This window comes from Suncus etruscus, chromosome 10, assembly GCF_024139225.1.
Source record: "Suncus etruscus isolate mSunEtr1 chromosome 10, mSunEtr1.pri.cur, whole genome shotgun sequence".
NCBI lineage: Eukaryota > Metazoa > Chordata > Mammalia > Eulipotyphla > Soricidae > Suncus > Suncus etruscus.
The window spans coordinates 71,714,747-71,728,007 of record NC_064857.1 but is presented as its reverse complement, the minus strand read 5'-3'; the positions used below and the strand labels follow the sequence as shown (position 1 = coordinate 71,728,007).

At 47.6% G+C, this 13,261-nt stretch overlaps 1 protein-coding gene across 4 annotated transcripts in view; it reads left to right on the top strand.

Annotated features, from left to right (window-relative positions):
* Positions 1–13,261, top strand: part of NEDD4L (NEDD4 like E3 ubiquitin protein ligase) — a 288,404-nt gene that overhangs the window by 73,234 nt on the left and 201,909 nt on the right. For all 4 annotated transcript variants that reach the window (XM_049782053.1, XM_049782051.1, XM_049782050.1 and 1 more), the window contains exon 2: positions 9,605–9,678. In XM_049782053.1, coding sequence (XP_049638010.1) covers positions 9,605–9,678 — 74 coding nt within the window. The remainder of the gene's footprint in view (positions 1–9,604; positions 9,679–13,261) is intronic.

Sequence of the window (13,261 nt, the reverse complement as noted above, 5' to 3'; positions counted from 1 at the left end):
CCATACTGCTCAAGGTACTCATCTGTTCATGGCATTGATGCTGGTCACAAATAAGAAGCCGTTCTGTTTCTGAAGCATGTGTGCCTGTCTGCAGTGGGGTCGTGGCATCATTCCAGGCTTTATCTTAGAGAAGCACAAATGGACAGACCATGAGCTTGCACATATCAGCCTAGACCAAGTCCCCAGTTCCTTTTGTGCCCGTTTGCTGTCATGTCCTGTCTTGGGAAAGGACCTCAGGGACCATCTGGTGTGGTTCCCCATCCGAGTGCTATTTTTGGCAGCTGCCAGGCTGGCTTGGTGCCCACCCTGCCGCTTAGGAGGATGCCTGCTCCCAGGCAGATGGTCATTGTCTATACGCAGAGCATCTGCCTGCTTCCCTTCTCCCCACAGCTTCAGTACCCTTGGCAGCCCCCTCACCACAGGGGCCTGGACTTGGAATTGAGTCTGTGTCCAGAGAAGCACATTGTACAGTCTTCGTGTGACATCTGCTTGTTTGTTACCTTTCAGGGCTGCTTGGGAAACATGTGTTTGAGCTATTAATCCATTGAAATGGTTTCAAGTGAAAAGCATGACCAGGGCCCGGAGAGATAGCACAGCGGCGTTTGCCTTGCAAGCAGCCGATCCAGGACCAAAGGTGGTTGGTTCGAATCCCGTTGTTCCATATGGTCCCCTGTGCCTGCCAGGAGCTATTTCTGAGCAGACAGCCAGGAGTAAGCCCTGAGCACCGCCGGGTGTGGCCCAAATACACACACACACAAAAAGCATGACCAAAGACTGTGTGTATGTGTGTATGTTCGTGTGTGTCTTCCAAGCATTTCTATCTGGGTCATCTGCTACTCCTCTTCAGTTGGCTGGTGGCCCAGTGTCCTTAGTGTTTAACTTTTGTATATCCATATCCATGTTTGTGTGTGCACACACACATACATACATCCCCTTCCTACTTTGTGGAATGTCTGTACCTTCCATCCTTAGAACATTCATCTGACCTATGTAGATCAGTGTAGAAGGTGTCCCTGTTTTCTTCAGTGTCATATGTCATAACATGAACTCTGCCTTTTGACCTAGTAGCCAAGAGTCAGCATGAGTCTCACTTGTGAAGAAGATTGAAGACCTGACCCTAGGACACACAGTGGGGCACAGAGTTGCCTGGGCTCTGAGCATTGTCAGAGTCTGGAGTCACATCAGTCTTAGGATGGATGGTGACCCCAAAAGGTTCCCCTCATGCCTTTCTTTCTTCTCTGTGCTCACTGGCAACTTCTGCCCCTCTCCAACTCCACCCGCCAGAGTTGAGTTTGGCTCCACTTCTATTCTGGTGAAATCCTTCCAATTCTCAACCTGTTGCCTGACACTAATCCAGGTGTGTCTGCATCATTTGAATTAGCTTCACCATTGATTTCTTCCAGGTGTCCATGTACCTAGGATGGAGGGCATAGCACATGGCATATGCTGCCTACACACACACACACACACACACACACACACACACACACACACACACACTTTCTTTCTTTCTTTCTTTCTTTCTTTCTTTCTTTCTTTCTTTCTTCTTCTTTCTTTTCTCTTTCTTTCTTTCTTTCTTTATTTCTTTTTTCTTTCTTTCTTCTTTTTTTCTTTCTTTCTTTCTTTCTTTCTTCTTTCTTTCTTTCTTTCTTTCTTTCTTTCTTTCTTCTTTTCTTTCTTTCTTTCTTTCTTTCTTTCTCTTCTCTTTCTTTCTTTCTTCTTTCTCTCTTTCTCTCTTTCTTCTCTTTCTCCTCTCTCTCCCTCTCTTCTTTCCTCTCTCCCCTCTCTCCTCTCTCCCCTCTCTCCCTCTCTTCTCTCCTCTCTCTCTCTCTCTCTCTCTCTCTCTCTCTCTCTCTCTCTCTCTCTCTCTCTCTCTCTCTCTCGGAGTTCTCCAAAAGTTGTGATTTGGAGAGGAGTTCATCGTCCTTCTCATCTCCACCTGTGCTCACAGTAGAGGATAGTGTTTGGGCTGGAGTTGGAGTTGAGCCTTTCAGATATAGTTGTTCAGCTGAGAATTGGAAGGATTTCACCAGAATAGAAGTGGGGCCAATCTTAACTCTGGCAGGTAGAGTTGGAGAGGGGCAGGAGTTGCCAGTGAGCACAGAGCAGGAAGAAAAGCATGAAGGGGGGCCGGAGAGATAGCATGGAGGTAAGGCGTTTGCCTTTCATGCAGGAGGTCATCGGTTCGAATCCCGGCGTCCCATATGGTCCCCCGTGCCTGCCAGGAGCAATTTCTGAGCCTGGAGCCAGGAATAACCCCTGAGCACTGCTGGGTGTGACCCAAAAACCACAAAAAAAAAAGAAAAGCATGAAGGGAGCCTTTTAGGGTCACCTTCCATCTTAAGACTGATGTGATTCCAGACTTTGACAATGCTCAGAGCCCCCCTTTCAGAAAAATAACATCACTCTGTGCCCCTCTGAAAATCTGTTTCTTTGAACCAACAAATTGCCCTTCAACTGCAGGATGTTACTTCTGTGCCTTCCCATTGGTCTAAAGCCCCAAGTTGCTGGGGCCAGCATTACCCAGTTGAGAAAACCCTGGGCTGGAGATTGATGTCCATCCCCACAGCGTGCCCTGAACCACATCAGACAGGGAAACTCAGTGTGCACCTTCACCCACATTCTCAGCAGCCAGAGTTAACTGCTGTATGTAGATGTTGCCTGGTTGTAAAAGCTTCCAAAAATATAATTCACCCTAATGCTTGGAATGGGACAGAAACCTTATATTCCCTGGGAATTTGGGGTGCTGGTTTCTCTGAGAACTCAACCAGCTCGGAAGCTGCCTCTCTACCCCTCCTTGTAATGGCCCAGTGTCTTACTGCAGTCAGTGGCTTGGCTTCCCCTTAGGGTTGGGTTAATTAGAGCAGGGAGAGCCCAGAGCAGCGAGAGCCCAGAGCAGCAGATAGATCCCAGCAATGTGGCAGCATTTTACAGGCTGCCCTGGGAAGATACCACAGAAAACCCAGAAAGCACAGAAGTTCAGCTGCTGCCTGAAGAGTGAGCAAAAATGGCACATGGGTGGCCTGCAGTAGGGGAACCTTCATAGCCTGTCTGCATCCTTGGGTCCAGCACCCTCATAAATTCTCTCCTTCAGAGCCCACCCCTGGCCCAGCCCTGACTCTCTCATGTCTGAGCTTCAGGCAGGTTATCTTTGCACCTTTGTGTGGTGAAATCCTTAGTGCTTATGGAGCTGGGATGTTCAGGGCCACATCCGAGGTCCCAGACAGAGCTTCACTGCTCTTGTTCGACCCCTGCTGATGCCCTCTGCTCAGTGCCCTATATTGGTGCTCTCTGTTGACACCCCCTGATGGCGCCCTCTGTGTTGCTTCCTGGGTGAAAAATAGTCTTTTGCCAAGATTAGCCTACTTGAATCTGGTAGATGAAGCCAATAGCAGGAGCCTCTGGGAGCAAACCCTGGCGGACTGCATGTATGTTTGGGGACCCCCATCACTGCACTGGCAGTGACTCAGGAGGCATCTCCAGGGTGCGGTGCACTGTAATGTATACATAGATTCTACAGGGTGATTGCTTTGAGCCCTGTGGGGAGTTATTCCTGGAGTTCAAGCTCTGGGGGAGATGTGGAGGGCCCCTCAGGTGATGCCTCACCCTGGCTTACACCTGCTCAGCTGCCCCTGAACCCACAGTGCTGTCATTGCTGTTTCAGACTCACGCAGGTCCCCCCATTCCTTTTTCATTGTTACTCCCACTCTCGTGATGTGGTGACCTGTCTTGGGCCCCTTCCAACCTGCTGGAAGTTAAAACCTCTGATCCTGCCCATGTGATGCTGACCTGGAGCCTCCAGTTCAGAAAAGACCTTCCTTGGAGCCCTTTGCAACTCAGCCTCCTGAACCCCGTTCTCCGAATGTACCTCAGGGCAGACGCCCCATTCTGCCCAGAGGCCTGGCTATGGTTGCCATAAAAATGAAATAGAGCATTTTTAGACTTTGGGCCCTGAAATTTTGGCTTTTAACAAAGTACCATTGTGTATTACGGTCATTTTTAGAACCCTAAGCAAAAGATAATTCTTGTCTCAGTGCTCCTGCAGGAATTTAAAACCGTTTCCTGTCTTATGATTCAAGATCTAGAACAAAAGACTCATTGACCGGTGGGTTCTTTGAAGACCTTTTCCATGGAGTTTTACCAACACTTGTGGTCAAAAAAGAGAGTTTTTAATTAGTGGAAAAGAGTGACTTTGTCTCCAAAGCTGGAGCTCTCTATCCCATTCATCCCAGCGGCCTGCTCTTTGCCCATAATTGTCACTGTTTTAAGAGGATTCCCTATTTCAGGCTCTGACCCCTCCTAGTGGTGCTAATCTGGGGAAGGCAACATTCTGACTGCACTGGGCAAACAATTAGGGGTGTGTCGGATGCATCCCCTGGCATATGGCTAAACCTCATCCCATCTCATGAAGCCCAGATCCCAGGGTCTGTTTTATTCTCAGGTTTGTGAGACAGCCACAGCCTTGGGAGGAAGCAAAGTGCGGCTCCTCTCCATGACTCCAGCACTCTGACTTCTTGTCTTTGTTAGTTTCAGCTTTTCTTGCCTTGTTCCGAGACACCCAATGCTGACATCTAGGATGAAGCCTAGACTACTGCAGCCTTTCCCCAGCCTTGGCGCCTGCTTCCTTCTCCCCGTCTCTCCCACTGTGCTACGGAGTTGGGATTCCTTTTAAGTGCTTGCAGGGAGCTCGTAGGGTCCCACTTTTGGCCATGATATACACCACGGGCTATGGTCCCTGTGGGGTTCAGGGCCCCTAGGTGTCCATACACAGATGCCCACAGACAGGGCACATCCTCACGGCTGTGCCAGCTTGTTCTGTCCTGTCCACCCACTGTTACAGACTCATGGACCCTCTTGTGTATTGTTTCTGACACTCACTGGGCACCAACTGGCTGAGTGCCTGTTGAGGGGGGTAGGGTATGTAGCTGGGGAAGTGGGAACTTACGGGGAGGCATGTTGGCACCTTTGGTGTCAAAGCAAGGAGGCTTGATTGGACCCATGTGTTCAGGGAGCAGCAAAGGAGACAGTTTGGAAAAATCTGACAAAAGGAAGCGTTTTCTTTTTGTTTGTTTGTTTTGGGGGGCCACACCCAGTGACGCTCAGGGGTTACTCCTAGCTACGTGCTTAGAAATCGCTCCTGGTTCGGGGGACCCTGTGGGACACTGGGGATCAAACCCAGGTCTGTCCTGGATCAGCCTCAGGCAAGGCAAATGCCCTACTGCTGTGCTATCACTCTGGCCCCAATGAAGCGTTTTTTCCAGGAACTCTTGTCCCTTCGGGGCTTCTGGGTTTAGAACCTCAAAGATGTAGTGCAAGTATGTGGGGGTACAGAGATTGATGCTGGGGACCAGCCATCATAGACCCTGATGGTAGGGCTTGGTGAGCTGGTGGGCATTGTCCTGGAGTGAGGCTGCCCTGGGCATCCTTGCATTTCAGTATCCTGGGGTCACCCATTCATCTAAGCCCCACAGTTGAGAGGGAACCTTGAAGGGCAGAGAACAGTGCCCTTATCCAACTTCCTGCTGTTCGTTAGCATCATGCCAGCTGTGGACATCTCAGGGGACAGTTGCTCTTTGAGTAACTTCATGGCCCACGTGGAGAATGAGAGAAGGAGGTTAGAAGAGGGCAGTAGGTATAGTCTGGGGCCTGATATGAAAACCAATAAGAGAGCACCAGCTCTTTCTGGAAGTTTTCTGTAGCTATTGGAGTCAACTTATATGCCTGTCACTTAGTTGTTTTAGTGACCCCCAGAATATTGATCATGTTCTTCCAATCTGGTGTGCCATGAGCCTGCTAGTGTCCTGGGAGCAAACTAGGATTGCAAAGTCCTGTAGAAGGTCAGTATGTAAGTTCCTGGACAGAAGGATAGACCTATGCAGTCCTCAGAAACAGACCCTGGACACAGGCTTTCTCTGTTCATACAGACCTGTTGTATCCTAGCTTCTGGTTCATAGGGCAGCTCAGACACTTCCAGGTCCTTGTGGGGTATGGGGAAGGACTGTTTGCCACCATGAAGGGCAAGGAAGGGCTGGAGTGGTGACTCTAGAGATTAAGTTTGTGCCTTACATGAATCAGGCCCTGGATTCTATTCCTTGCATCCCATGGCTACCTGGACACTCTAGGTGGGACACTATAACTGCCACAATCTAAAACTAATAAAGGAGAAATAAAAGAGAGAAATTATCTCTTTCTGTGGGCCTGAGAGATATTGCTGTAAGCTGCAGTATAGTACTTGTCTTGCATGTAAACCAAACAGGGTCCATCCCTGCCTCCCCTCATGCCTCTTGAGAGTTGCCAAGAGTCATCTCTGGGCACAGAATCAGGAGTAAGTGCCGAGCATTGCCAGATATATCCCCTCCATCCAAAACATAGACAAGATTCATCTAAGATATGGTCTATGAGTATCCATCTACCACCTGTAGTGTTCATTCGGGACTTAAAGCTTGTTGTATGTGAGACTCTTCCAATACATGCCTGCATGGTGGGCTTGGTGGGCACTGGGAGTCTAGTATCCATGTCATTACCCAAGCAGGCTGTGGAGTTCCCAGCAACCATCTCATGTGCAAATCTTCCGATCCCTTCCACCTGGAACTTCAGGGCAACTGTCATTAGTGTCCTTGGTGGTGAAGACTTAGAAAATAAGGCCTAAGAAGACTCCTCAGTGCACAGGGACATCCCATACTCCAGCATGGCCCTGGGAACAGACTTGGTCCCCCAGGATTTACCTCCCTTCTCTGCTTTCTTGGCATCTCTGGGTCCACATGTGACCTGTATCCTCATTGTCACTCCCCACCTTGGTTAAATATTAATGCTGCCAACTCATAAGCAGTGGCTGAAATGTCATGCATAGATTTGATGAAAATCATAAAATGCTTCAGAAATCAGTCACACACCCCTGGTCATGCCGTTCCCCATGCTTATTACTCAGTGGCTCGTCAGTTGAAGGAAACACAGATAAGAACACTTTGCTGCGTGCCTGGAAATCCCCCCTCCCATATCTTAGCTGGTTTTCTGGAGTCCCATTCTTTTTCCTGCTTCCCTGCCCTGTCCTTAAGGAGAAAAGGGACTTTTCCTGCAAGATTACTGCAAGGAAACAGTAATTTCTCAATAAAGATGGGCTCCACCCTTCTTTCAGCTGCTGAAAGACATGGGTCTGTCAGGGTTCTTGGGGCACCAGCCTGCCCATTTGTGTAGAAGCCATAGTTCTCCTGCTTGGTTAGAAATGTCTGTTGGTCTATGGTTTGGTATGGAGGACAGATGTCCTTCCATGGGGCTTAAAAAAGATGAATTTCACTGCGATCTTGTATGCATAGAACACAAGAGAATCTTTTTCTCTCTATCTTAGTCCAGCAAAATAAGCCCTAAGGGTTCCTTCCTTCCTTCCTTCCTTCCTTCCTTCCTTCCTTCCTTCCTTCCTTCCTTCCTTCCTTCCTTCCTTCCTTCCTTCCTTCCTTCCTTCCTTCCTTCCTTCCTTCCTTCCTTCCTTCCTTCCTTCCTTTTGGGTCACACATGGCTTTTGGGTTACTCCTGGCTCTGTGCTCAGAAATAGCTCCTGGCAGGCTCAGGGGACCATATGGGATGCCAGGATTCGCACCATCGTCAGTCCTGGGTTGACAGCATGCAAGGCATACACCCTACCACTGTGCTATCTCTCCAGCCCCATGTGGATTTGTTTTTGACATAAGATGACTTAGTTAAGAAAAAATGAAAGTCTGGGATCTTTACTCTCTAATGAAGATTTCTTTTGAGGGGGACACACCCGTTGACACTCAGGGGTTACTCCTCGTTATGCGCTCAGAAATCACTCCTGGCTTGGGGGACCATATGGGACGCTGGAGGATTGAGCCACAGTCTGTCCTAGGCTAGTGCTTGCAAGGCAGATGCCTTACCTCTAGCGCCACCATGCCGACCACTAATGAAAGTTTCTTTGTCCTCATATTATTTATTTATTGATTGATTGATTGATAGAGGATTCTACAAAAAATCCCTTTCTGTGTTAGAGAAACATGGTGCTGACTTTGTCTAAGAAGGGTCCTAGTTCAACACGCAGCCAACACATGGTCCACCTGGGTTGGCCTCTGAGCTGGGAGTAGCCATTGAGCACCACTGGGTATGGCCCCCGAACAAACAGAAACATTTACTTTTGAAGCAAATATTTAATGTTTCTAAAGGCAAAAGAAATATGCGCAAAAACTGAAATAAGTTGTTCATTTCCCAGAAGGGATTGTGATTAGCAGCAATCTTTCTATTTTTTCCTAGACATCTGTATAATTGACCTTTATTTTAAAATGAGAGTATATAACAAGTGACAAGCAGCCAGCTGCTAGACTAGAGCAACCTTATCTTTTCTGAGGGGTGAGAGGCACACTCAGTGGTGCTCAGGTCAAACTCCTGACTTTGCTCAGGGATCACTCCTGACAGGGCTCAGGGAACCATCAGGGGTGCTGGGGATCGAATCTAGGTTGGATGCAAGGCAAACACTTATCATTGCACTTTCTTTCTGGCCCATAACTTTAATTTACTTGGGGGAATCACCAGTACAAGATTTCTAGCTCACTGTCTGGGCAGGCTTTCTAGAGGACAATTGAGGAGGCAAGGCAGGTGGGAGTTTCATTTTATTTTATTTTTTTGTAGGTTTTGTATATTGACTTTTTTTAGATGTTTAGGATCTTTGCCATAATATAGAGGGATGGAATAGGCTTCCTCTGGGGTAAAATAGCCACCATTTGTGTTTACATTCTATTGGCTGGAAATTATCACATGACTGTACCTGATGCAGTGCAGGCTGGGAAGTTTAGTCCTTCTGTTCATCCAACTGCAAAAGTGTTTTGAGGAACACTTTATTGTAATCTCATCTCCTCCTCTGTCTACCCTTTGGAGCTTCACCATCTTTCACTGTTCTCTCTAACTGGTCTCCCCCCAAGTATTTGTCTTAGCTTCCCTGGGGGGGTCCCCCATACCTTCCATCCCCAGCTTCTGAGATGGTTTTTGGCCACTTCCTTTAAGATAATTCTTGTTCTGGAAGCAAGGAATTCATGTTGCTTGCCAGCACTTGTGTTTTGAAGGCATAATTTTGAGAAATTATGGGACCACATTAAATTCCTTTCTATCTCAGACCACACAGATCAACACAGAATTCCAAAAGAGGAATTGTTATTCCAGTCATAATACTCTGTAACGATTGAATATATTTTCTGTGGATTCATAGGTGTGTGTGTGTGTGTGTGTGTGTGTGTGTGTGTGTGTGTGTGTGTGTGTTGGGGAGGTGTGAAATAGCCAGGAAATACTTTCAATGATAAATAATCCTAAATTGAGTGAAATTAACCCATTGTGCTTAATTAACCTATATCCGCTTATGCTTCTAGGACTCAAAGAATTTTAGAACTGGCATGTTAACTTTTAGACATTCAGGTGTAAGGGAGAATTGCTTACACTAAGCTTGAGTTGTTCTGTGTTACCGGTATTGGACTAAAAAGAAATTTTTGACTCTGCATTTGGGGGAGAAATTATGATCACTGAAAGATCTGGGTTTTTTAATCGTTGTTTTGTTTTGTTTTTGTTTTTGAAAGATCTGTTTTTAAACCGTTTTTCCCTCCTCCAACAGGGAGAGTCCCGGATTCTCAGAGTGAAAGTTGTTTCTGGAATCGACCTCGCCAAAAAGGACATCTTTGGAGCCAGGTATGTGGCATGACTTTGGATCAGCCTCTGTCCAAAGAGGTTAGCAGGCACCATTGAGTTCCTGCAGATGGCAGGGACCCCCTGAAGAGTCTTGAAAACCAAGGAGCTTCTGACTGGGTAGACAGTGGTGATTTGCTAGAACCCTCTACCTGCCTGTTTCTAAAACAAGGGTCATGCCTTGGAATGCTGGGTAGTGTGTGTTTCTTGGCATTTGTGGTGTGCAGGCCAGTGGTAATTGGGGTCCACATAGCAAATTCGATGCCTGCTGCCCTGTTTCACTGTAGCTTGAGCCCCACGGGCCATGTTGAATCTGTATCTGCTGGTGAATGGAATAGAACAGCTGCCCCAGGAAGTTCCCACATGACCCTTTTGTATGCCAGGGATGGAGCCCAGACTTTAGGGCTGTGTGAGAGATTCCATGAGTGTGCGGCCTGGCCAGCTGAAGTTTAGGAGGAGGAGACGAGAGTGTGGCCCAGGCTGTAAGTCCATGGGAACCACTCTGCTGCCTGTTAGTTTAAAGAGGAGTCTTAGGGCCTGAGATAGTTTTTGGCTACTTCCTTTTCAGATATTTCTTGTTAGCACAGCGGTAGGGTGTTTGCTTTGCACGCGGCCAACCCAGGACGGACCCAGGTTTAACCACCAGTATCCCATATAGTCCCTCAAGCCTGCCAGGAGTGATTTCTGAGTGCAGAGCCAGTGGCAAGCTCTGAGTGCTGCTGGGTGTGGGCCAAAACCCAAGAAAAATAAATAAATAAACAAATAAAATAAGAGGAGTCTCAGAGCCAGAGAGCTTTTATGGCAGGTGAGGCACTTACCTGCCACTTACTGGCATCTGACCATCCCCAGACACCTGTCTGCACTGTGTGAGCCTTGAGCACCACCAAAGTGCGACCCCAAACCAAAATACTAAGTAAATACAGCCTTTTGGACACTTCTCTGTGCAGCCAGGATGAGACTGTCCTTGTGTGTGGTCCCTGGACCATGTGCGTTTGGGGTGTGCTGAAGCTTTCTTCAGGTGGGGTGTCAGGAAGGGACCATGGCTTTGGACTGCTCAGGTTTCTGGAGCACATATTGTAGGCCTAGCCAGATTTGGGCTGTTCACATTTCCTTCCCCCAAGAGCCCAGCTCAGTTATTGATAAACGTGCTCCCCCCCACCATGTCCTACAGGTAGGGAAAGTGAGGCGATTGTGTCTCACTGAAATTCAGCCTAATTATCATAGATAATTTTGGGTGCACAAAGGCACTTAAGTGTCCCTGGTTTGTACCTAAACTTTCCTGTGAGGCTCGATGAGCTTCTCTTCCGGATGAGGGGCTTGAGACTCAGTGATATGCTGACTTGATGGGGCCTTAAGGATGGAGTGGAACAGCACCTTATGGATGCAGTTGTCCCTCAGCCCACTGGACCCTCTCAGACCAGGTCTCTGTTCAGAGGATACCTTTGAAAGCAGATTTACAGACATGGTTTGGAGCTAGAGCAATAGTATAGCAGGGAGGGCATTTGTCTTGCATTTGGACAACCTGGTTCAATTTCCCAGTACCCTATTTAGCCCCCAAGCACTGCCAGGTATGATTCCTGGCTACAGAGCCAGGAATAAGTCCTAAGCATCACCAGATATGATTCCAAAACAAATAAGAAAAAGAAATGTGGCCATTGAATCAGGTTTCTTGGGTTGTGGGTAGATATCCAAGGATCTAGAATCTACACTGCTAACTAAACTCTTAAAGGTAATTATTTTTCTTTTGCAAAACTTTCATCTGGGAGATGGCTCAATGATGTGTGATTTTTGTAATGAAGACGCCCCTGTTACCAGATGGCTCCCAAACATTGCTGTAGATTGTGTCCCCTTGATCCCCATGAATTTCTGTGCCAAGGCATTTCTTTGTCATAGACTTGAGCATTTCACTCGGAGCAAGGATTTTAGGTCAAGACCCAGAGAGGGGCCTGGGTCTCTGTTGCCTTAGACTTGGCTACCTCCTTTTGAGGCTGCTGAGTGATTTAGATACTGGAAAGACATTTCTGGAATGGAGCCACCTGGGCCCGGACAAACTCTGGCTTATGCCTAGCATGTTCTCCATGGAAGGTCCCATCCATGCTGCTCCCAAACACCCCTGCACCATGAGCATCCAGCTGGGCCTGTCTGAGGTGCCACAGATCTTTCTTTACCTACAGATAGTCTCAAGTGTTAAATCCATCCAGTGTTAAGTCCACCCAGCGTGGGCAATGTGGTGTGTGGATGTTCCTGTTCAGATATCAGTTGTAAAATAAAATCCAGTTTTGTTTTATCCAGAGTTTATTTTATCCAAAGTCATGAGATTACCCCATGCAACATATCTTTAAACACATGTGGACGGGTCTAAAGAAGCAGGGTAACAGTGAAGAATCAATAAATCAAGCCAGTCAAGAGAGTCAAGGAGTCAGTTTGCTTCACTCACCTAGTGGTATCTCTCCAAACCCCCAGCAGAACTCCCTTTTTCTTTATTTTATTTTATTTCTTTATTTTTTCCCCTTTTTTATTCCCCTCTCCTTTCTTATTCTCTCCTCACTCATTCTTTTTTTTTTTTTCAGGCCACACCCATTTGATGCTCAGGGGTTACTCCTGGCTAAGTGCTCAGAAATTGCCCCTGGCTTGGGGGGACCATATGGGACGCCGGGGGATCGAACCGAGATCCTTCCTTGGCTAGCGCTTGCAAGGCAAACACCTTACCTCTAGCGCCACCTCCCCGGCCCCATCCTCACTCATTCTTTATTAAACCAATTCCCAATTCACCAGCAGGGGGAAGGTTGAGAGAGAGACAAAAGTACCCATCCCATGGGCTTTTACTATCAAAGGAGAGATTTAAGGAAAGAGAAAGTTGAGGAAACACCTTTGTTTTGGGTTAATAGCTGGTTGTCATCTTACAATGGTGAGCACCACTGGCGAGCTCACAGGTCTTGGATTCCTCTTTGTATTATCTTGCTGTCTTTGAGGCTTCTTTACTTATTTTAATATCAAAAGTGGATTGCAGGGGCCGGAGAGATAGCATGGAGGTACGGCATTTGCCTTGCATGCAGAAGGACGTTGGTTCAAATCCTGACATCCCATATGGTCCCTCAAGCCTACCAGGAGCGATTTCTGAGCTTTGAGCCAGGAGTAAGCCCCTGAGCCCTGCCTGCTGTGACCCAAAAACCAAAAACCAAAAACCAAAAAAAAGGAAAAGGAAATCCCCAAAAAACCCAAAGTGAAAAAGTGAATTGCTGCAGACATTTTAACACCCCTCCACCCCCATGTTGTGGCCCGGGGTTCTGAAAAGCAAGAAGAGATTCCTGGGTCAGCACAGTGCCACTTTCTCTCAATCAACAGCCATCATCACTGATGGACTCAGCCCCACCCTGCCTATTAGCTGAGTGTCTCCTAGAGCCCATCAAATGCCTCCTGTCATGGGAACTGTAAAGGAGTGTGACTGGGAGAGGGGGGGGTTCATACTGTCTCACACTCGATCCCCAGCCTGCCACCTCTCCATGACCTTGAGTTGTCAGCAGCTTAGCTCTAGGATGACACTCGATTTTGTCCTGTGGCTCATTTAATGTGCTCTTTCTCCTCT